General features: G+C 36.6%; 2 protein-coding genes across 12 annotated transcripts; both read right to left on the reverse strand.

The window, feature by feature from the left end:
• Nucleotides 1-1699: 1699 nt before the first annotated feature.
• Nucleotides 1700-9446, reverse strand: LOC135642782 (AUGMIN subunit 8-like). Of its 11 annotated transcripts, none has more exons than XM_065159213.1 (8): nucleotides 8884-9289; nucleotides 8554-8773; nucleotides 6956-8297; nucleotides 6410-6526; nucleotides 5011-5127; nucleotides 4201-4290; nucleotides 3582-3689; nucleotides 1700-2149 (listed from the first exon to the last, which is right to left on the reverse strand). In XM_065159213.1, exons 3-8 carry the CDS (start codon nucleotides 8216-8218, stop codon nucleotides 2084-2086), a joined length of 1761 nt encoding a protein of 586 aa, XP_065015285.1. In that variant the 5' UTR covers nucleotides 8219-8297; nucleotides 8554-8773; nucleotides 8884-9289; the 3' UTR covers nucleotides 1700-2083. The 11 variants fall into 11 exon arrangements, 10 of the variants coding, with proteins under 10 accessions (XP_065015285.1, XP_065015278.1, XP_065015282.1 ...); XM_065159206.1 differs by having other exon boundaries at nucleotides 6410-6529; nucleotides 8884-9288; XM_065159210.1 differs by having other exon boundaries at nucleotides 6410-6529; nucleotides 8480-8773; nucleotides 8884-9288.
• Nucleotides 9447-13021: 3575 nt separating this feature from the next.
• Nucleotides 13022-20376, reverse strand: LOC135642186 (serine carboxypeptidase II-2-like). Its single transcript, XM_065158112.1, has 10 exons — nucleotides 20037-20376; nucleotides 19235-19342; nucleotides 18751-18846; nucleotides 18550-18642; nucleotides 18355-18440; nucleotides 17971-18237; nucleotides 17609-17742; nucleotides 16381-16476; nucleotides 16195-16300; nucleotides 13022-13511 (listed from the first exon to the last, which is right to left on the reverse strand). Exons 1-10 carry the CDS (start codon nucleotides 20308-20310, stop codon nucleotides 13350-13352), a joined length of 1422 nt encoding a protein of 473 aa, XP_065014184.1. The 5' UTR covers nucleotides 20311-20376; the 3' UTR covers nucleotides 13022-13349.
• Nucleotides 20377-23787: the final 3411 nt, after the last annotated feature.

Genomic DNA, 23787 nt, shown 5'->3' on the forward strand with positions numbered 1-23787 from the left:
ATACACAAATGATAGAGATCTGATTTATTAGAGGAGATCAAATTTGGGTAGTGCATAGAAAAAGATATGATCTAACGAAAGAGATCAAATTTGAGAAATGCACAAGGAAGGATATGATCTAAGATGTGAAAAAACGGATGATCTTTTTCTTCCTTTTTTGAGTTCTCTCGATCGCAAGTGCTGATGGCACAGTTGAGAGAATGATGATAGGAAATAGACTATTGTCAAAGGTTGATTGTAGATTTGAGGTGCTAGTAAATTTAGCAATGACAAGAAGGGGACAAAGGATGCCAATGAAGATTTGAGTAGAAGGTAGGAGCAGAGGGAATGCCCACCAAGCAAAACTGTACAACGATAAAGGATCATTGGAAAAACTATTCGAATACTAGAAGAGGCTGATTAGATCAGTAAATTGAAGCAAATCTACTATACAAGAATAGTATATCTTTATCTTCGGTACAACACCCGAATTCGAAAGAAAAACTAGAAACCAATAATTGTAAAACAATAACGGAGAGGATGAGAAAGAGGAAGCCTTGCTTGAAATAAGAATGGCTTTGATAGTATGAAAATTTTATTATGAAAGAAATAATTTTATTTATTAACATAATACATATTTATATAAATTATGAGAGGATTACAATCTTAAATCGATCGAGGATTACAAAATATAAGAAATTCAAAGTTGTAATTTCATATTTATGTATCATATTCTTCTATCATTTAGGAGAAGATTTTAACCTTAAACACTAGGAACATGCTTTTATAATTTCCTCTTAAAATGACAAAAAGAATGGAAGTTCTTTCTTCTTTTTAGCTATAGGGAGACCTTTCAATCAACCAAAGAGTTGATAACACATAATGTGCAAATAAAAAAAATCAGATAAATAACACACCAGCACTAAACATTAAATAAGATAATAGTTGGTCTCGCAAAATCATGACCAACTTCCTCTGTCGTCGAGTGCTTTAGGTAGGATTCGCACACAAGCACAGAGGTAATGGTGGTGTAGGATTCTCCTATCGACAAGCAGTCTGTGAATGTAAGCATTTGCCTCTGACAGGAGACGAACGAGCTCATATACTTATCTTTGGAAAGGTGTCTCTTTGTGTATGATCTTAGCAATTGTAACTAAAATGAACAGATTACTTGTTCACCCTCAAAAAACTTATCTCATCTTTTCTCTCATCCTTCCTATATCTACTAGAGAGTAATCTATGAACACTCACCCCACCAAAACTAAAGTTAAAGATGCATCATCAAGTATTTATAGAATAATTTGAGCTTCTCAAAGAATCTTTAGTTTTGGGATTAATTGTCCCTCAAGAATATTGGTCTAGTAACTCAAGAATACTTGTCAATCAAATAATTTTCTTAGTACAACTCTACTCTCTCTCTCAATATATATATATATATATATATATATATATATATATATATATATATATATATATATATATATATATCATGATATTACCATGTTATAACATTTTTTATGAATGATGGAGAATGCCAAAGATCTTATCCAGCTGCAAGTTGAAATAAGCAACGTTGAAAGAGAGTTGTGCTTCTGAAAAAATACTGGATAAATTGTTGAGCCGGGTTGGTTCGATCGATATAGAGAAAAAGCAAAGATGCAAAGCAAATAGAAGAATCAAATACTAGCATTTAGATATTGAAGTCAAAACAACGAACATGGAGGCCAAGTTTTTTCGACTCTAGGATTAAAATGGTGATAGACATGTTAGCTCTCTTAGAGTGAGTGTCCAAAGTGAATGACAATCCCTGTCCTTGCTACAAAACCTCATTTCTATTATTTACAACAACTATGAGCCTATGGATTCTAAATATCAATACCCATGTTCTTGACACCACATTTTTAACCTTGCTTTAACTCTCTGTAATATATATTTTTTTTTTTCTTTCCATGTTAGCGCTATTACATGTGTAAATAACACATAAAAGGTGATAGATATACAAAAAAGAAATGGAAAAACAAGAATAATACAAGCGTAGTTGTTAACTCTGCGGATTATAAGTTGTTAGAGAGGAGTTTAGCTGAGGATGCATGCCATTGGTTGACTACTTCATCTTGTAACCACCATGTCTCAGTTGCAGGAGATATGTTCTAAGACTGGATTCCTGTACCTGTTTTTATAAAAGAAGGTTGCATAAATTTTCCTTCTTTGATTTCTGTTGCATGGAAAGGATACTATATATTGTTCTTATCCATGTATTGATGATATGCATGTCTATAACATGTCTATAACATGTCTATAACATAGCCAATAATTTGATAGGTAATGCCAATAACATGACTCAAGCATAAATAGTACGAAATGGTCTTAATCATGTGGGTCAAAATGCTTTGTTCAGATCAGTAAGTCACTTGGATTATCTCTACCAATTCAATCCTTTCTCATCTTTAACACTAAATAGTAGAGAATTTAAAGATTGGATGTCTTGTATACCTATATACTATGGTTTGTAATATCGTACTGTACCGCTCGATAAGGGCGATACATACCGGTCTGATAAAAGACTGGTATGAACAATATATTGGTACACCTTAGTGTATCATGTGTCGCTACACTCGATACAGCTCGATACGTATCGTACCAACAGTTGATTGGTACATCGGTAGGGAACGATATTTAGAATCTTACTATATACAATACAACATGTTATTTATTTCATGAGATTATGTCCATGGTGACATCATTGGTGAACAACACATTGAGTTTACAGATAAGAGTACAACTAATTAGTGCTATCAAATTTTAATTTGAGTTATCTATCTTATCAATATATTCAATCATCACTAGCCCCTTATTGAAATCTATATTTTTTTTGTCTCCTCAACAAAGCAACAAGTAATGTCCTAATTTGTTTCTGAAGAACCATTCTCAAACTCTGTCAATCAAATGAATAGTCTGTCATTGAAATAGGTTCCCCTTTGATGGCTATGCCAATAGGAAGGGAGCTTGAACCTCAAAGGTGTATGGTAGCTGAAGAGGTAAACCAGGCAGAGAGGATTCTCAAGGCACCAAACAAATAAAAACAAATATGATGAGGGCACAAAAGATCTGCTTCGCACCATCATTATTCTAATTGTGGGAGAAATCAATCATGGATCAACATTCAAATATATCAAAGAAGTTGAAGAAAACAGTATTGAGGTTTCTGATATATGAGAAAGTTCAAAGTGACTAAACCAGAGATCACACTAGGATATCTTTTAGGGCATCAAACAGAGAGCGATGAATTGATTAAGTTTGGCAGACTCATTCAAATGTTTCGAGATGCCATGATGATATCTAAAGAGGCATATTCAACAATCAGTTGGCAAAATCATAATCGTGAATTTTGTGAAAAAAATTCTAAAACCAAATAGTAGAATATATCTAATAGAAACTTGGAAGCAGTAATCTTGATATTTGCAATGCCAACAGACCATCAAACAACCAAAAAAGCACATTATAGTTTAAAAGGTATGGCATCAAGAAAGATAACAGTGAAGACAATTTACCAACCAAAAACTAACATTTTCTTCATGATTAAAAGAAAAAAAAATCTTTACCTGCATTGTTGCTACTGAAGCTAATAATTCTCTACACTCGGCTAGCATAGCCATTTCTTTTGCTGAAACAACTGAAAGCTCAGAAATCATTGACTGTGTATTCTTTACCTGTGTATCATAAATCCAAGTCAATAGTTCGTTTTCACATAAAGAAACACATCCTGCCTACTACTTAATAGCTTATAGATATATTTTATCGCTACACGGTTATGTAATAGACAAGTAAGATGCTTCTTTAACTTATTATACAAGTGTGTCTATTACCTTTAGGAAACCTTAGTTTCAAATTAAATGGGCAACAAGAAGCAAAATAGCATTCACAACCTAAATCATTTAGTTACCTCTTTGTTTATACATATTAGTAATCCTCTCTTTCTTTTACTTCTCTTCTACTCCCTGACTTATATTAGTCCCAACTGATTTTGTCAATAGACAAGATTACTATGTTATTCCATGTTCTCTTTCCAAGACTTTAAATATCACATGATATTGTAACAGACAAATAGCTACTTGCTCGATACATTGCTTTGTGCAGAACATGTGTCTACAGTTGTGAGACCTAAATTGAATTTGAAGCAAAGAGATAACTGATATTATTTTAGCTCCATAGAATTACTACCTTAGATAGCAAATAACAAACCGATAAACCCATGGCTTGCATAGCATCAACTGCTGAACTAACAGCATTCTTCACAGAAAATACATCTGCCTGAAAGAACAAGAACTTTTTTAAAAAATATTCAATTGCTAATTGTTAACTGTTTAAGCTAATAATCTAAATACCCAGGCATATAACTGTACAATCCAGTCATATTATGTCATCACCAAAAGGTGTACAACAGTGCTATGAAATGTTCATGTCAGAATATGGACTGGGTACACATCTGTGCCAGTATATGCTGCAAAATATGCAGTACAATATATGATACGTACACATACCACTGGTCAGTTAGCAGGAAATCGCATGTCGCACGTTTATTAATTAAATATTACTATTTACAGCCCCCTTATTACTATTTACAACCCCATTTTAAATTTTTTTTAATATTTCTAAACTATCCCTTTCCAAATGGACATAAATACCTCCTCCCTCCTCTTCTTCTTCTTCTTCCTCCTCTTCTTTTTCTTCTTCTTCTTCTTCTTCTTCTTCTTCTTCTTCTTCTTCTTCCTCGGAGGATGGCGTCGAGAGGGTGGTGAGCAAAGTCAGACAGCATCGAGAGACAATGAGGATGAATTAAGGGGGAAGGAAAAAAAGGGTAAAATCAATAATATCAGGGTTGTAAATAGTAAAAAATATTTTATTATATTTTTAAAGGGTTGTCAATAGTAAAGAGGTTGTCGGGGTTGTAAATAGTAAGCTTCTTATTAATTTAATGAAATATAACCAAAGAATGATCACATGAAATCTACAAGTTTAGAGCTTACATACCCTTGCACCTCTTGAAACTGGAAGGTATAGTGTGCTTGCCTTAAAAACTTCAATTGATTCTGATAAGGAGCTATCATATTCTCTTTCCAATTGTGTCCAACAGTCAAGGTATGCCACCTAGATCAAAATGGTTTCATGTGAAAGAACTTCACTAATAGTGCAAATTGAATGAATGTAGTATTCTATGAGAACACTAAAAAAGAAGGATAAAAACACAGCTTATTTTTTTTAATAATTTCAGAGTTTAATTTTAGATAAAAATTTAAAAGAGAAATAGTAATACTAATTAGTGAAAAGTAAAAAAGGCTGCAACTTCTTTTTGTGACCAAGGCCTATCTTCATATTGGTTTATTTATGTTTTGGCTTTGAAGTACAAGAAATAAGCATGTAGCACGATTCAAGCATCACAAACACCATTGTTGTGATAGATGTAACATGTGAGTTCAAGATGCAACTAAAATATGAGTTTAATCAATATAATATATCTTTTGAAAGTTCAAAATTGGATAAGATAGACACCCTAGGTTTACAATGTGAATGCAACCCTTTATTTGTGCCTAAATGATGTGGACATCCTGCTAATTCCATATTAATCAGTTCACACGATCAACTACCCCCTCTGACAACTGAATAATAAAAAATCATCTCAGTGATCTCTTTCATTTCCATATCTGCACAAACAAAAGATAAAACATGATCTAACCTACACACTATGGATTTCATTACTCAATTCATCATAAACAAGAGATATGTAAGAGCTAATATGATTTATCATGTAAAAATTACAGTGCACGGCATTTAAAAAAATTGACCCTATATCCAATATGGCCTTTTCTGTTAAATATCACCACTTTTCCATATTCTTCTTTTTATTTTTTGTCAAAGTAAATTTATTAGATTAAATAGAAACAATTTCCTTGATGATTAGTTTACTCAAGCCCCAAGAAGTATACTTCTGAGATTGCTATTTATCTATTACTATTCTATCTAAAAAATTTTGAAGCCAGACTCTATTTTATCTATTTAAACCTAGTGCACAAAACACAACCAATGTCAAACCATCATCATATCATCTGTTCCATGAAGTCAATTGAAAGTTGACAAGGTAACACTGAAAGATTCAAAGAATTTCTATGGGCTATCAATATTAGTCACTATCTAGTATTGGTCAGGTTCCTAGACAAAATAAGTCTACATAGGAGAAGGTTTAACCTAAAAGCTAGGAACATGCTTTTATAATTCCCTCTCAAAATGACAAAGAGATCTGAAAGGAGGGAAATTTATTTTTCAGCTACAGGGAGATGTTCCAATCAGCCAAAGAGTTGATAATACATAATGTGCAAATAATCAAATATTAGATAAATAGCACACAAGAACTAAACATTAAATAAAACAATACTTGGTTTCTCAAAATCATGACCAACTTCATCTGTCGTCTCAAATGCTCCACTTCATTCCTTTTCCTAATAATGAAATCACGCAACTTTGAAATAGTATTTGATGCAGAGTAGAGAATCTTCTGTTTGGCAAAAAATAAGACAGACATGTTATTCATGCAGTTGTTGCAAGCATCCACTAATGATAAAATCCAATGACAGTAACCATATTTATCACATAGGTAGTTGCACATAGAACTATGTTGCAATTATGCATAAGATGTAATGCAAGAATAACTGGAAGTCCAAAGTCAAGATATGGCAAAAATGTCTATTAGTTTATTACAAGTAGAAAGGAAAGCATGTGGCATCTCATATCATGTAAACTATAAGAACATAACTATGGAATATAAAGCTAAACCAGCTTTTACATATCTTGATATTATATAATATCCGTTACTAATAACATAAAGGATCCCTCTCTACAGGATAGAAGTATCAAAGTATTTTCCATCTGAAAAATCCAGATAATTAGTTTATTAATAAAAGTATTCAGTTATTGTTCCTACCTCTGCCCTGTTTTTCTGAATGGAAACAGTGTCATCGGCTTGAGCATTGACAAATTGCCATTGCAAGACTGCATTATGAAGCAACCTCAGCTGATGGGCAGCTTCAATATGACTAGCATTCTTCTTTCCCTTTTGAACTTCTACAGCATAATTAAGGACAGAGGATGCATCACATGCTTGAGAAGCTCCATTACCAGATGATGAAATAGAAGTCGGCAGTCTTGTTCGTGATGGACTCTGCATGCCCCTGGAAGTATTTAATGACAATGACAAAATCCTACTTGGTGATGAAGAGCGTTGTGAAGCTTTGATTGGTGTTGAATGAGTGGTACTCATCCATGCTACTAAGGATGATCTCTCTGGAAGTTGTGAAGAAGTATTTACATCTAATTTTGCATCTTGCTTCATCCTTCCACTTCCATCAGGATATGGTCGTCTTGCTGCCTCAGTTAATGGTTGCTGGAAATCTCTAGCTGCACTATCATATGTTGTGGTTCTCTTTGGTGAAACCCCTCTTGATGGAACTGATAAAGAAGCAGATCTGCTAATCTTGTCTGTTGGTATCACTTTTCTTGCCAAGGCATTTGCAGACACCCTCCTGCCCAGCATACCAGGCCACCGGTGTTGATCAATGACCCTAGCATTCAAGTTATCCATTGGACAAGAGTTCTCAGGAGTGTTTCTCCCTCTCAAAGGGGTCCTTTTCCTCTCTGGTGCCCCGTTGGCTGAAGGCTTTACCGTATGATCTGAGGAAGAACCTGCAACTACTTTTTCCGTCTTACTATCAGGCACTGATACAGACTCGGATTGAAATGAAGATGACAGGCTACGCATCGAAGGCCACAATCCATCAGGGGTTTTGCTGCTGAGCAACCGCCTGGTTTTGTCATGCATCTCTGTCACTGTATCACGAATGGGTGTTGCCAAAGTTGAAGATGGATGAGAGGGTGTGGAAGGCCTAGAAGAAGGGGTTGTGGGTGTTGAAAACCTCGGTGATAAGGCAATTGGTCTTCTCCTCTCTGCTGATTGGGCTCGCTTCGTTTGCGATGTCGCCCGCACAGGGGATGTGCGACTGGCAGTTGGAGATGAGCATCGTCTCGGAGTACTGGGGTTGGAAATTGTAGTTGATGACATCCCTGCACCGTACCTAGAAGAAACTTCTCTCGCCCGGGATTTGCTGGTGATGATAGGCATGGCATTGTTCTCAGAAAGAACCAGCGGCAGCCTCAAAGTATCTTCTCTTTGAGCTGACTTCAGAAGCATTGTAGCTACTTGACGTTCATGCGCTCTTCTCTACAGAAAAGTGTAACCCACTCATACCGAAAGCAGCATGCCCTCATATCTGACATATTTAGAAACTATAAGAATCAGGATAATCAAAGGCATCAAACAAGAACGAAGCTATCCAAAGAACAGAAACCTATAACAAGAAGTTACACGAAAAAAACGACATTTTTTGTTGTTGCACACCCGTAGGGCTATAGAGAAGAGATCTGAAGTGGGAAGAATCGGGCAATGCAGTACTTGGTAGTTAATCTGAGCTACAAATGCGTCGCACAAAGAGAAATTTGTGGCAGATTAAGCCACCAGAAAACTACCAGCAGGAAGACATGGGGATAACCGAAGACGTGTGAGGGACGAAGGATGTGATCATGTGCATCTCCTTGTCATTCTTTAATGGAATAAGTAGAAGTTGATGTTTCTATTCTGTCTTCTGTCCTCCTCACGAGACTGCCATGGTCGGGTGGGGTGCCTCTTCACACCCCCTGTTTGATCTCTTGGAATTGAATGAATGGAATGGGAGCAAAGTCGCTTTCTCTACAAGAAGGGGTTAAACTTCTTGCTCTTTTTAAAGGAACGATGAGACTAACATCAATGCACTTGGTATAAATAAATTCCAAAAAAAGCTCAAGAAACAACTGTCTCACCTGCCATCGCGGAGAAGAAGGGTACTTTTATCTATATCTGAGAAATAGATGTGGATGTTTTGTGATGTGGGGGGACGATCACTGACATTCACGTGCAGGGGATTTGGTAATCGAGAAGCAAACCAAAGAAGCGAACTTTTTATCATCCACTATGAACTCATAGTAAACAAACAATTTCAAGAGATTAAAGAAGAAAAATTAAAAGATACGTAATAAGAAATCTGCATTTGCTGTCAAAAATCAAATAACCCTAAAATCGCAGAGAAAACTTGAATAGAACTTTCGCCAAGACTTGAAATCGGAAAACCTACCTAAAACGCAAAGATGAACATAAAGACCTAATCTTATTCGTGCACAGTATATAATTTCGATGGTGACAAATTATGAGAGACAAAAGATTCTGGAAAAGCACATGACCTGGGAAAACGTGGACGCGATTCGCTCCTCGCTGGCGACTGATCGAAGGCGAGAATCTTGCAGGCGAAAACAAGGACGAAAGAAAAAGAACCGCAGGGGGCATACTAATCAGAACCCTAATCTCGCCGTCGCAATGACGCCTTCGATTCGCCGTTACTTCGGCATCATAAAAATGATCTCTTGACAATAAGAAGAAAGCGCGCGATTTCACTCCAACTCAAAATTTTCGATCACCCATGGTCTTACCCGCCTTAGGTACCTGCCTCCTCTCGCGGACCCCACCGGCCTTCTCACCTTGCGTATGCAATCGGAACAAATACTGATTTTTCGGGTGCATCACTACAGGTATGCTAAGTATTTTGCTCTTTAATGTTTAGGTACGTGTGCACTGACAATAACGGTCTCTTGACTATTAATAATCTGATTAAGAATTATATATATATATATATATATATATATATATATATATATTTCCATTACTGGAAGGTGAAAAATTATATTATACTCAACCTGAAATTTTATCATATCTAATAATTACGAATTTTTGAATAATGGAAATACTTCATTTGTTGTATGCATTTTATTCAAAAATATTATAAGTGCAAGTGCTGATTTTATAAAATTAACTCTCTTGTTTTAATATATCATACCCTCGAAAATGACCAAACACTAAGAGCAATGTCATTCTTAATATCTCCGAGAATTTGTTAAGGAGTTGTTCTTTTTTCCATAACTTTTTTTAAAGCCAACCAATGCTGATTAAAACAAGCATGATTATCTAAAAATGCCTCTTTTTTTATTTTTCCCACAAGGTATCCCTAGTTTTTAATTTTATATTATTTTATCATATCTTAAATGATCTTTGATACTATTCATCACTCGTCACATATATCACTCTATCATGAGGTTCATTATCGTATGTGATAATAACAAGGTGAGGGATAAAGAACGAGACTTGAAAATCAAAAAGGACGAAGAGAAGAGGGATGGGATGGTTGTTGACAGTGCGAAGGGGATGTGGCATACGATAGGGGCCTCCCTGGGGATGATGATATTATAGATGTCACTATACAATATGAATAGTTAAGATGAAAGTTTCACGAGAGTAATGTTGAGGCCCTACATAGAAAGGCCTCGTGGTGGCTATTCGAAGGTGGCAAGATATCACGGTGAAGGCAGGAGATGATTACAAGGAACATTTAGGGTGTTAGAGGAAAATAAGATATTAAATAAAAAAAATTAAAAATTGAGGGTTTCTTTTCGAAAAAGTCTAAAAACATATTTTTTTCTAAAAAATCAACTTTAAAAAATATACAAGTAATACGAGGATAAATAAATCCATTATATTCAAAAAGTGAAAGAAAAATAAATCATTTCATGATTTCAAGCATATAATAAACAAGGTTTTGGTGGATGATGAGTCATACTTCCACGTTTAGAAAATCAATTTCTCCTGAAAAAGAAAGCATAAATTGGAGTAGCTACAACCACCACAATGGATTTTACTTTGGTCAGAAAATAAGGGTTGTGGGTTGCCATGGACCAACATTTATAATTGATGAGCATAATTTTTTAATATAAAGAATTCGATCATAATTGAATCGTACAATAATTGTAGAGGATTCTACTCTCTTACAATCCGCACATTGGATGAATCTAATTGCATGCGGAGGAGATAAAATAGATGCAAAGATAGATATTGCTTGCCGCGACACAATGTTCATTGGATGAGAGACAACCACTATCCGTACACACACATAGTGCAATAATATTTTATGTGAACTATGCTCGTTGCTACAGTGCGATGTACAATTTTCCTCCAAATAAATTTAACGAGTCTTGTAATGCTACTTACGATATAAGCCAATTGTTTCTAATATTTTCATATTGGAGTGAGCCAGAGGTGGAACATTCCAACATGCCATGTGCCTCTCTAACCATTGAAAAATAGGTTACATTAGAACATTGAACAATCTTGCAAGTTGATATCAGCAGCGTAAAGATCATATTTATATATCTAAATTTATAATGTGCATCGTCGTCGAATTCAAAAGCTATAATGATATCGATCTACAAAAAGAACTAGACTCATCTTCTATCTTCCTATCTTTCACAGAATCACAGTAACCAATAGATTATGAACAAAAGAGGGATAGAGAGTATATCTATAATCTTACGATAATGTCATGTATTTATTTATTATATTTTTAATCCATATAAACTTCTATCTATTTATAGATGATAACAAAGGATCAAGGACAAGTAATTAATAAAGTCTCTCCTATCGATATCAATCTCTCAAAGAATTCTATTTTACTTAGAATTTATTTTTGATTGATCAATAATCGTAATCAAAATCCATAACACATCTTATGTAATTAGATAGGATTATATAATCTAACCGTTTGAATAATCAAATTAGTGAGTTACGTAACTCTGCTTAGTGTAATGAAAAGTTATCCCCTTGCATTCATAAAAATAAGTAAATGATAATTCTTGAGTTAAGTTGAGATGCATGGGAAGTACTACTCCACAAATAGATACTCCTCTCTTCAAAATGGTGAGTTGAGAAGTTAGGTCACAAGGATTATTGGCACCCATACTCCCCTTTGAACGCCTTGGAGACCATAACCACAAATAACACAAGTTGGATAGAAATCATTCTAAGAATAATTCATTGGGGGCGAATGGGCCAAGTTGTGGAGAAGACACGATAAGAATGTTCACTGAGAGTACAAAAAGCTGCCTTGGCTATCATTTATTACTCTATTCCCCGAGCTTGTGGACTCTGCCATTAGAGCAGATTCGGGACAACGACGAGGGCTGTCGTTCACTTGTTAGGAGTGGCAGAAGCTTTTATGTGGTTGTGGCCGGCATGTTGTTTCCACTTGCAAGAGGAGACAGCCGCAGGGTGCCATTATCCTTCTTTCAAGGTGTTGCCTTGGCTCTTCCCAAAGCTATTTAAAGTGTTCAAATTTTTATCTATTTTACATTAATATTATTTGCTATCATAGTCTACTTTCTTCTTTGGATATTTAAAGTATAATATTTTTGTAGTTTGTCTTAGTCCAATTGTTGGAGACTATTTGTCCTTAATTTCTTCAGGCTTGGAGATTGTGTTCATGTCTGTAAAGGTTTAAATCTGGAAGATAACTGTGGCAGCTAATCTGGTAATTAGAGATCAAATCTATGATGATTGATGAAGACCCAAACTAAACTAAAGAGCAGAAGCCTCTGCATAAATTACTCGTGCAAGGAATCACATGATTGATTCAGCAGTTCCCAATTGGCCTGTCAGAATCACTGCCATCCTTCTGCTGCGTGTTCACGTGAATCACAAGAGGTTTCAGAGACCGAAATCGCGTGGTGCTCATCAGCAGCGTAGTGCAGTTGGCAGAAGAACGCTGAGGGTGCTATTGTAATGTGTGGTGTCAGAAAAGGTGTCAGTTCCAATTGTGTTCTTCGATTTCGAGTACCAACTTGGAGCTTGAGTTAATGGCTGAAGCTGATTTGAGGCCCATGCAAGTAAAAGGAAACAAAGAAACCTATGGAGAACATTTAGGAATTCTTTCGTCAGTGGCCGTCAACAATGTTCTCACAATGCGTCACTAGAGGTATTGTATTTTAAGAACCATGCATCATTGGGTTACCATCCAAAAGACCAGCATTAATAATTCAAGCAACTTTACTTTGAATCTGCTAAAGATAAAAGGAGTATAAATCACAAGAAATCAGCACACTTTGGGCCTTCCATTCAAAATAGGAAAAAAAACACTTCATTCTTGGTTCAAGAAAGAGAAATATTTTTGGCTGATTATTATCAAGCAACAACATTCAAGGTACACGAAACACAAGCACAACAAACACAGCAGAAGGGAACAATATGTGCCATGCCTATCGTGTAGTTCCTTGATCATGGAAAGTTCACAGACAGTTGGAATTAGTAAATCCAATGACGTACTGTGATTGTTTTTTCCTGGCAATCCTCATTCTGGATAGCTGAACTCGGCAGGATAATTTGCACAAACGGGCCTAGCTAAATGGTGAGCTTATGAATCATCAAGCCCGGTAAAAGTTGGCATTGAACGCCCAGATAGAAAAGACTTGAAGAGAACTAGAGCCAGTTTTGGTTGATGCAGGGGAACCTCATGACCGGCTCCCCTCACGGTCACAAATGTGAGCCCTTTGTATACTTGAGTCCATCCGCCAACCTGCTTTGCATAGAAGAATTATTACTAAGCCAGCAATGCACAAGGATGCAAAAAGATATAGCTGCCAAAAATCAACATCAAATAAAGAAAATCATACAAGTGAAAAGTCAAATATAATCTTTGCTCAACAAGGTACTTTTTATTTGGAAACTGACAGTGATAAAACTACATAATAAATTAAAAGAAATCAGACATTCTTTCGTCTAAAAGCAGACTATTAATTGGAATTTGACTTGTGACTGAATATAACAACTCAGCTCAGTGAGCATGCACCTGGACGGTTGATGTTTATCGGTGAAATCCTCTACTTGGATGTTACAGATAGATACTAGGGCTTGATATTTCGATACCGTACCTGTTGAATCTCGTATTTTGATGATGAAACCACTTGATATGTGTTTATGTTTTAATCTACGTTTTGAGTGACGCGGGATGCTTCGATCAGGATGAGACAATTAAAGCAGGAAAATCATGTTGTGCCGGAGGAACATGTCAGAAGATTGGACGTCGGGTCGGTGGATCGGTCGACGTATCGACAGAAGGCTTCGGGTCGTGGACTTGGGTATCGGGCCAAGAAGAGCGGGCATTGTGCCAAGGATATTGGAGTTGCGGAGTCAATTAGCCGATTGGGCAATAGGCCGCAGGAGAGGACGATGCGCCGAAGAATCGGACGAAGCGTCGAGGGACCAATGACATGCCGGACAACTTGGTTAATTGCTTAGGATTATTTGTCTCGATCAAAGTTTTGTTTTACATGTGCAGGATTAACTACGATGGAAGTAAGACATGCAGCAGGAGTTGCGCCGGAGTTAAGACTATGATCACGTTAGGAGTTCGAGAGTTCGACGGAAGTCTGAATGGTCGTCGGAGGTTCTACGGGAATAAATCCGAGAAGTCCAGGAGCTTGCCAAAGAAGCTCGTCGGAACTCGCCAAGTGGATCGTCGCAAGTCCAGGAGTTTGCCGGAAGTCCGCAGGAGCATCACCGAGGGTTTATCGGATGATCGACGAAAGTTCGCCGGAAGCTCGTCGGAAGAAGCGATTGACACACCGGAGCAAGTTGCAGTAAATGTCTTAAGAAATGTCGTAGTTAGCATGTAGATTAAGCTAGGAATGGGAGGTGATCCCATTAACTTAATCTAGGGGCAATTGGGCCCTTGACAGACCCAAATTGGGCCGAATGGATCAACCCATTCGGACCAGAATTCCTGCCAGGCGGTGGCACCGCCCAGGAGATGGTCTCCCAGGAAAGCTGGGCAGTGCAACCGCCCAGGTCAAGCGGTGGCACCGCCTGGGCTCTGCGAGACTGAGTGGTGCAACCGCCCCAGGCAAGCGGTGACACCGCCTGGGCTCAGTCTCCGAGCGAGACTGGGCAGTGCAACCGCCCTTGACAGGCGGTGGAACCGCTTGAGCTTGGTCTCTGAGCTCTGCCAGGCGATGCAACCGCCCTTGTCAGGCGATGGCACCGCCCATAGGCTTAGTCTTCGAGCTCTGCCAAGCGGTGCAACCGCCCCTGACAAGAGGTGGCACCGCCCAGAGGCTCAGTCTTCGAGCTCTGCCAGGCGATGCAACCACCAGACCCCGGAATTTCGGGAGATGACAGTTTTGAGCTCGGAATTCAAACTGGTTTGGGGCCTATAAATACCCCACCCTTTCAGCAATGAAAGGGTAACCAAAAAGCACCGAAAGCTTGATCTTACTCTGTGATTTTAGAGCTCAAAATTATTGTAAAGTCTAGAAGTTCTCCTCCCTCTTTTCTTCCAAGTTTTGATCTTTCAAGAGAGGAGAGAAAAGTTTGTAAGGGTTATCTCCTAAGCCCGTCAAAAGGAGCGAAACTGTAAAAGGGTGGTTGGCCTTTGCCTATTGAAGGAAGGTCTCTAGTGGACGTCGGTGACATCGTTGGTGGAGGAAGCCAAAAGTGGATGTAGGTCAAGATTGACCGAACCACTCTATATCTCGGTTTGCATTTACTTTAAGCATCTTATCTTTACTGCAAACCTCCTCAATAGCTTACTGCCTTCTGCTCATTTACGAACGTGTTTCATAGTTAAGTATTTTCCGAATCGACGTTAAGACGGAAATCAGTTTTATCGTACAAACATCATCTTTCAGTTTGCGCTTACATTCTGATTTCTATCTTAACTGCAAACTGTCTTCCTTACTTTACTTCAAATACGTTTCCGTAAGCTTTCAAAGTTATTCTCTGTACGAAACAACTTTTACGTCGGAATCGGATTTCAACGTACGAACGCAGTTTTAAACGTCGAAAGTTTTCCGCTGCATTAATTCACCCCCCCCTCTTAGTGCTCTTGATCCTAACAGTACCAACTCAATAAGTTGTTGAAACCCATAATGGACCGGTATTTAAAAATTTTGGTGCAATATTTCTTCTAGAAATAAATACAGACTGAAGAGGCAAATAGGAAAGCCCACAAGACAGCAACATACAGGCAATTTTGGATGCAATGACATCAAAGAAAGTTAACCAGCAAGACTGATGTCTATGTATTTATACATATATATGTATATATTTGTATATATATATTTGTATACAAATATATATATATATATATATATATATATATATATATATATATATATATATATATTTGTATATATATATTTGTATATATATATATACACACATCCTATGGACTTTGTAATATGAAAGGGAACATTATATACCTGGCCATCATCATACCAAGGATGCCATGGAGTCACCGTAGGAAGCTTAAGAGAATCAATATTATACCGTGTTGAAGTAACTGGAATCACAGCATCTGTGTCACCACTGAAGAAACAAATATATCATAAACATTAGTATGGCAGCATGATATTAGTGAACATGAGTCACCTGAACATAAGAGTCACCTGAACATCCAGATGCGAAGCCCATAGCCTATAAGCTCATGATAAATATGTAATACCGACCTTGCAGAGTCCTTCCAGTTTTCATTCACAACATCACTGCATGACAGAAATGGAAGAAGCAGAACTGAGTTTCAAAATTGAAGAAAGGTTAAATTGTTACAAGAATTTTGCTAATATTATGAATTCCCACAATTCTTGCCATCATCTTCCTTCTTGAGCACCTGATTCTTCAACATGCTTGTATAACTAAGTAGTAAATACTAACACTTAGTATAGTATATAATCCACTGAATGCAACAGCAGTTGCAGAAGAACCAAGGAAAGGGGAACAATCAACCGAAGACTCGTAGACCCTTATTATCACAAATTTCCTATTATGCAAATGATTCTAGAAACAGAGTGCCTTGCTGCAAATTAAATTGACCAAGAAATCAACAAGAGAAATGAGAACATCAGATTGGATTAATTATGCAGTCCAGGTTTAGGGTTTGCAGCTACACAGAGATATTTGATTATAAATTGTATTATAGTCTAGCTTGTATCTTCTTAGTAATAAACCTGTACCAGTAGTCAATTATTCAACTTTTTGTTGGTTGTAGGAATTAACTACACATCAAATCTGGCCAATTTTCATTTTTTTTGGTTGTAGGACTTGCTTAAATGTCAAACCTGGAAGGCTAATTCCTTATTGCTCAGAGATGAAGCCGAATCAGTTTTGTCAGCCAACTACCATCATAAGTCATAAATTTGGTTACCCCCACCATCTGCTGTGAGTGACTTTCAGATTGATTCTTCTTAATAGAAAGATGTTAGGTGCTTGGCGGACATTAGCTGATTATCTTAGGAAGATAACACCTATATTATTAGGTTATTTCACAGTCCTAAATTATTAAGGAAGGGTCCTGATTTTTTTTTTATTTAAAGAAGTCGAAACTGAATAAGAGTGATTAGATAATTGATTATACATGTAAAAAAGGGTTGTCAATCTTTTGTATTGATTCACTTTTTCTCATATCTATTCTCTTTCATTCCATGTCTTTATCAATTTTCTACCATAATATGCTTTAATTCTATCACCTATATTGATCTCCCTGCCAGGATTACAAATCAAGAAGAGACTGTTTCTTCAGGTTTAGTTCACATTTTGTCATATATAGAACTAAAATAATCTACAAGAACAAACAATTACTACTGAAAATTCGATTAAAAGTTGCAAATTAATATTTACCTGCAAGTTTCCCACTTAGATGGTGCAAAGGCTGGATTGATGTGGAGAGCCTTTTGAACCTCAGGCAAATTAAAATAAACAGTAGAATGCTGCTCAGTGCACGGATCATACTTTTCACCTATGCTTCCAACTGACTGTCAAAATAGGGCAACTGGTAAGGGGAATAAAAACATATTCTTGTACAACATCAACAACGAAAAAGCAATCCAGAGTTCTACTGTAATTCATCTAATGCTTTATTTTCTCTTTTCATGCTCTAGAAGATCTATAAAATAACAAATTCATAGAGAAAATTTGTAATAGACAAACAGAACATCAACTTAGAATCTCACGCCTTCTGGGTACAGAATTAAAACACTTACATGCCTTCTTTTCAGTAATTTATTCTTCGAGAAGGTGACACTTCCAGGACAGGAAGGAGTGAAGATACTGTATGGATCAATATTCCCAAGTTCCTTGTCAGCAATGTCAAGAATACTTTCACATTCAGATGATGTATGTACAAATGACTGGAAGTCACAGAAGACATTTAGCAGCTTGTATGTCCGATCTGAAATCAAGCCAGCTGTCCACATGAAATGGAAAACTCCATAATGGTCATGAAAATCATCAGTCAGAGCATTTCCCACCTGCACAGAATTCCCCCAATTTAGGGTTATAATTCACCCAATTTATGAACAAAGGTCTCATAGTCATCATATCTTCACAAGAAAACCTAGGCCACAAGCCACATCTTACAATCATACCATATAACCCTTCAGGTTGATTGATTTTTCTCCTGTCAATTTTTGTGACCGTACAATAGCTTGTGCCAACTGTGGTACATAATGCCCTAGAAAAAGAACACAATACAAGTTCAATAGATATGTGCAAGAAATACAGCACTTTGGACAAACAATTAACCAAAAACATAGAAGGAGAAGCCTTTTTAGTCTCTGAACCTGCATAACTTTCTCCGGTTATATAAAATTCCCGTCCCTTATATTGGGGAAAACGCTTGAACCACTTCTTCAAGAATGTCAAGGAATCCTTTGCTGCAAAAAGAAACAAACTTGAAAATTCAAATTCATTTAAATATTTACCTAATTTATTAGAATATAAAGCCAAAAACACAAATAAAATGATGAAAAGGAAACTGTTACCAGTCCTTTTATCTCCATTCGTCAACACATCTTGAGAATTGTTTGAATAGGAAAAGCCAACACCAACGGGGGAATCCAAAAACAATATGTTCGCCACTGCAGAATGCATAGAGATATCAGATATCTAACTCACTGATGCATTTAACACAATTTTACTAAACTAGTGAAGTGTGGTTAAAGATATATTTTATTTTTGACATAGAATGAAAAGGACTGCTAAATATGGAATGAATCGGTTTAATTATATTGCAGTTCAATTGACAAGAAAGCACTCATTTTTCTGACTGATACGATATCAAATTGGATATCCATATGATGGGACATAATCTTGATGACTTGTTTAGATTGACTAAAATCGATGAGAATGCATAACCAGATAAGTCCACTTAATAGAATAGGACAGCCACGAACCATAATAAAAGTCATCTTCCACACGACATAACATGAACAAGAGTCGAAACCAAATAATCTGTTTTCGCATTACCTTGGTTCCAAGTATAAGGGTTCAGATAGAGACTCTTCCCATCTGCATTGATGTGAAAAGGCCCCAGTTCCTCGGCCAACCCATATGCAATAGAAGAACAACCGGGTCCTGCCAGAAGTTTTGTGTGAATCCAAAGTCGAGAAGATAAACTAAGCCATTGCATTTCCATGACCAGCAAATCATGCTCAACAAACCAAGAATTACGTACCAAATGCAACTTTTCTACAATGCAAGAGAAGAAACAACGACCATGATCCAAACAAAGCCAGGTTTCTCATTTTCTTAAACAGGATTAGAAAACATAGCCAATTGTTCTCTTCAAGCTCCATTTCTGCTACCAATAAAGGCAATCAAATCCAAGAAATCTTTAAATTTCTCTGTCATTTTATCAAGAATGCTATTACTGGTATCTCAATCTCATTAGTTTAATATATTGAAAATTTAGCTACCCAAAACCCCCTATCTTGGAAGGTGCTGTCTCAAAGATACTGGTAACCAAACAAAAGTTCACCCAAAAGAGGAATCCAATTTTAAATTATTGCCATCGGAAACATTAGAAAAATCCGATCTTTGTATCAAACTCCATGTTAATGCTAATTAGTCAAGAATCTTATATTACTGGTTGACAAGATAACTCTACTGGAAATAATATCTCACCAAGAAATACTTTTGTCTATGCCATGAAACAGAATGAATTAAGCATCGAATAAAAAAGAATCGTCACTATTTCGATGAAAGAATGGATTTTCGATCCAAACCCACAAAGACAAGTGTCAAACATGAAAGGTTTCAACGATCGGACCTCCATTGAGCCAAAGAACAAGGGGCTTGGAGGCGGGGTCCTCAACGGCCTCAAAGAACCAGTAAAAGAGAGCCCTTCCGGGATCATCGTCGACGGTCACATAGCCGGAGTAATGGGCGAAGCTAACGTTGAAGGATTGCCCGGGCAGGCGAAGCACCCGGTCCTTCTCCTGCCGCTCGAACGCAGACGCTCCGCCGACCTCCAAAGTCGAGGCTAACAAGAGGAGAGCGAGGAGAAAGGGTAGGGAACACATTGCTTTCTCCATCCTTCCCATCGCCCCACTTCTTTCAGCTTCGCCCGATGCCCAGCGTGACTTCGTCCCTTAAAAAAGACTAATCTTTTTTTTATGATCGAAACCCTGCGATTTCTACATTTGTATATATTAACCCAAGAAAGCTTCCTTCCTATATATTTTTAAAAGACTATATATTCTTCTAAATTTGATTTTATATTTATCACTTTAAATTAAAGGTTAAGAAAAAGATAAATGGATGAAAATAATAAAATACTTATTAGATTTTCAAAAAATTTATCACTCAAACTTATTAGTAACCATAATTAATAATAATTAAGAGTATATAGGTGTTAGGATATCAAATAATTAATTAATAATTCATATCTATAATTAAAATATATATAATAATATATACAGGTAGACCTCACATCATTACTTGCTGCACAAGCAAGTTTGTCCAAAATAATGATGAGATATCTTTTATTATTTGCCGATAGGAGACATGCAAGTCTATTCCACGATCACGTGCCTAAAAAGAGTCCACTTTATTAGTATTTAAGTCACCTCAAGAAAATAGTCTTGGAAATATAATCCAAAATGTTTATCTCCTATTTGGCAATATCTTACGGCACTCGATGATGAAATCAGGTCTTTTATCGAAGAACAATAGAGTAGGCTTCGGTTTCGTTTACATTTTGAAGTCAATACAGCAGGAAAAAATGACTTTTTTCCTGTCAAATACGAAAATACTTTACATTTTAAATTTGACGATAAATCATCTATCTTTCTTTCTGACTATTTATAGATTATTTTTTAATTAGTTATCTTAATATTTTGATCGTTATACCTTCAAAAATTATATTGAAATCAATATTTATATTTATGAAAGTAAAAATATTTAATATCTTTTCTTCTCGTACTATTAATTCTGTTGACGAAAATATTGTAAAGTTTACCAATAAATACATGTTGACTCTATTTTATTTTGATTTATCAGTATGATATTTTTATCAATAAAATCGATAACATGAGAAGAAAGAAACGTAGTTAAATGTTTCATTTTGATAAGTATGAAAATTTTAATTTTTAAAAGTGTAAGGAGTATGATGTATGATAACTAATTACGAGAGTAATATATAATTAGCCACTTTCTTCCTCAATTCCTTTTCTTTTTTTCTATAAATCATTCCTGTTTTTACATAATCTTTTAAATAATATTAAAAAATATTATAACATAACACAAATATAATGTTATAATATTTTCAGTAATATTAAGAAAACAATGTAATTCTATACAAAATTAATATTATAGTGTTTTCTTGATATTACTAAAAATAATTATAACATAATATAAAAATATTATAATTGGACCGATTAATCTTACGCGCAGTGGTTGAGAAGTTTCATATATTAGAAAATGTTAGGATCGGAGCGACACTAAGAGGGGAGGGTGAATTAGTGCAGCGGATTAAAACTTCTATTTTGATAAATCTTTCGTACGATGAAAAGCAATATCAATGGAAACCGATTTTAGAAGCTTGATAACTTAGAAAAGTATGGAAGCGTAGTAACTAAGTAGAGAAGTTTGCAGTATGTAAATGGCAAGAGTAGGATGCAAACCAGATAACGCAGCAGTTTTTAAAATGGTTCGGTCAAAATGACCTACATCCACTTGCGAAGCCTTCTTCGAAGAGGCTTCCAACTTCCACTAGCAAATTTCTTATAGGGGAAGGACTAATACCCCTCTTACAACCTTTACAAGTGGTTCACACTCTTACAATTCTTTTCAATAAGATGGGAGAAGGTGAACACTTAAGCAATATGAAAAACAAGGCTTGCAAAGATTATTCTAAGGCTCTTAACTCAAACTATTGCTTTTCAAAAGGTTGAGGGGTATTTATAGGCCTCAAGAGGATTCAAATTTGGGCTCCAAAATTTGAATTCTTTTTGGTTCCCGCGGTGCCACCGCCCAGCTCTCGGGTGCTAGGCGGTGCCACCGCCAAATCTGGCGATGCCACCGCCTACACTATTTCAGCTCACTGGTTGGGCTCCAAAATTGGCCCAAACCAGTCCGAACTAGAGCCCAATTGGCCCCTACTTGGTTTATAGGATTAACACCTAATCCTAACCCTAAGTAACGTGCTAACTACGAATTTAAAGACATTTTCTAAGATATTACAAAGTCCGTAAGTCAATACTTCTTCTGGCGAGCTTCCGGCGAACTTCCGACGGTTTTCCGATAAACTCTCGGAAACCATTCTGCGGACTCCCGGCAAGCTCCTAGACTTCACGATTTGATCTTGACGAGTTCCAACGAGCTTCTTCGGCAAGCTCCGATCTTTCTCGGCGAGCTCCGCGAACTTCCAACGAACCTTTCGGCGAGCTTCCGAAAAACCCTTCGGCAAGCTCCCTACTCATTCTCGGCTAGTTCCGGCAGCATTCCCGACGAACCTTCGGACTTCCGTCGAACTCTCGAACTCGCAATGAATCTTTCGTGCTTGACTCCGACACTTTGTTTTGCTTTATGTCTTCGTCGTTATCATAGTTAATCCTGCACACACAAGCTAAAACTCTACTTCGATCTAAACAATTATTACAACGCGAATTGACATTCTGTTGCCCGGCACGTCATTGGTTGGCGCTTCATCCGATTCTTCGGTGCATCGTCCTCTCTTGCGGCTTGTTGCCCAATCGACGGTTGACCTCCGCAACCTCGATATCCTTGGCGCAATTTTGCTCTCCTTGGCCCGATGCCCGACGTCCGAAGCCTTCTGTCGTCCAATATCTTGATGTGATCTCTTCCGACGCAACGTCAATTCCTCCTGCGTTAACTATCTAATCCTGATCGAGTAGACTTGCATCACTCAAAATGCAGTTTAAATTATAAACACATATCAAGTGGTTTCATCGTCAAAACACGAGATTCTAACATAAAAAACAATGATCTTAAGGATTTCTGAATAGCGATTTTTTTGAGAATTCGTAAACAAAAAAAATCGTATGTCGCATTATTTTTATGAAGCCTAATTCGTCCAAAAATCGTAAACACAAAAGAAGGTTATATTAATAGGTAGATCGAGACATTAGTAATCCCTTTTTGTACACAAATAGATGTAGAGTTAGCTTTGGGCACTTCTAATATGCATGTCAATTCAGGGTTATTGAACATAAACAATCATTTCATCAATAATATTGGTTCTAGGTTCATAACCGAGTCTTCTATCGATTCATTATGATATATCATTTGTTACGATCAAATTTGAAAAGATCTAATTCACTAGCTTTATAAACAGAATATTTTTTCATCAAGGATGTTTTGAAGATGCATCCGAACACACTTACAGAGAAATAGGTGAACTAAAAGAACCACGACATTGCAAAATCTAGCTTCATTTTTGTTAGATTTATTGGAGATTTGGACTAGCCATTACGAAATCTAGCTTCATTTTTGTTAAACCACTAGCATAGCATCCTAAAGAGTTTAGGAGGAGAGAAAGAACCACCACTTACAGAGAA

Source organism: Musa acuminata, chromosome BXJ3-7 (genome assembly GCF_036884655.1).
Source record: "Musa acuminata AAA Group cultivar baxijiao chromosome BXJ3-7, Cavendish_Baxijiao_AAA, whole genome shotgun sequence".
NCBI classification, from domain to species: Eukaryota; Viridiplantae; Streptophyta; class Magnoliopsida; order Zingiberales; family Musaceae; genus Musa; species Musa acuminata.

What these genes read in the sequence shown, in the direction of transcription:
- LOC135642782 (XM_065159211.1), bottom strand. Translation starts at nt 8,218, where the DNA reads ATGCTTCTGAAGTCAGCTCAAAGAGAAGATACTTTGAGGCTGCCGCTG. An exon ending in TTCAGAAAAACAGGGCAGAG is followed by an intron (nt 6,530 to 6,955) that starts GTAGGAACAATA and finishes TTTGCCAAACAG; the next exon opens with AAGATTCTCTACTCTGCATC. An exon ending in TCATGATTTTGAGAAACCAA is followed by an intron (nt 5,128 to 6,409) that starts GTATTGTTTTAT and finishes ATTTTGATCTAG; the next exon opens with GTGGCATACCTTGACTGTTG.
- LOC135642186 (XM_065158112.1), bottom strand. Translation starts at nt 20,310, where the DNA reads ATGGGAAGGATGGAGAAAGCAATGTGTTCCCTACCCTTTCTCCTCGCT. An exon ending in AATTACTGAAAAGAAGGCAT is followed by an intron (nt 17,743 to 17,970) that starts GTAAGTGTTTTA and finishes CTATTTTGACAG; the next exon opens with TCAGTTGGAAGCATAGGTGA. An exon ending in CTTCGCATCTGGATGTTCAG is followed by an intron (nt 16,301 to 16,380) that starts GTGACTCTTATG and finishes TTGTTTCTTCAG; the next exon opens with TGGTGACACAGATGCTGTGA.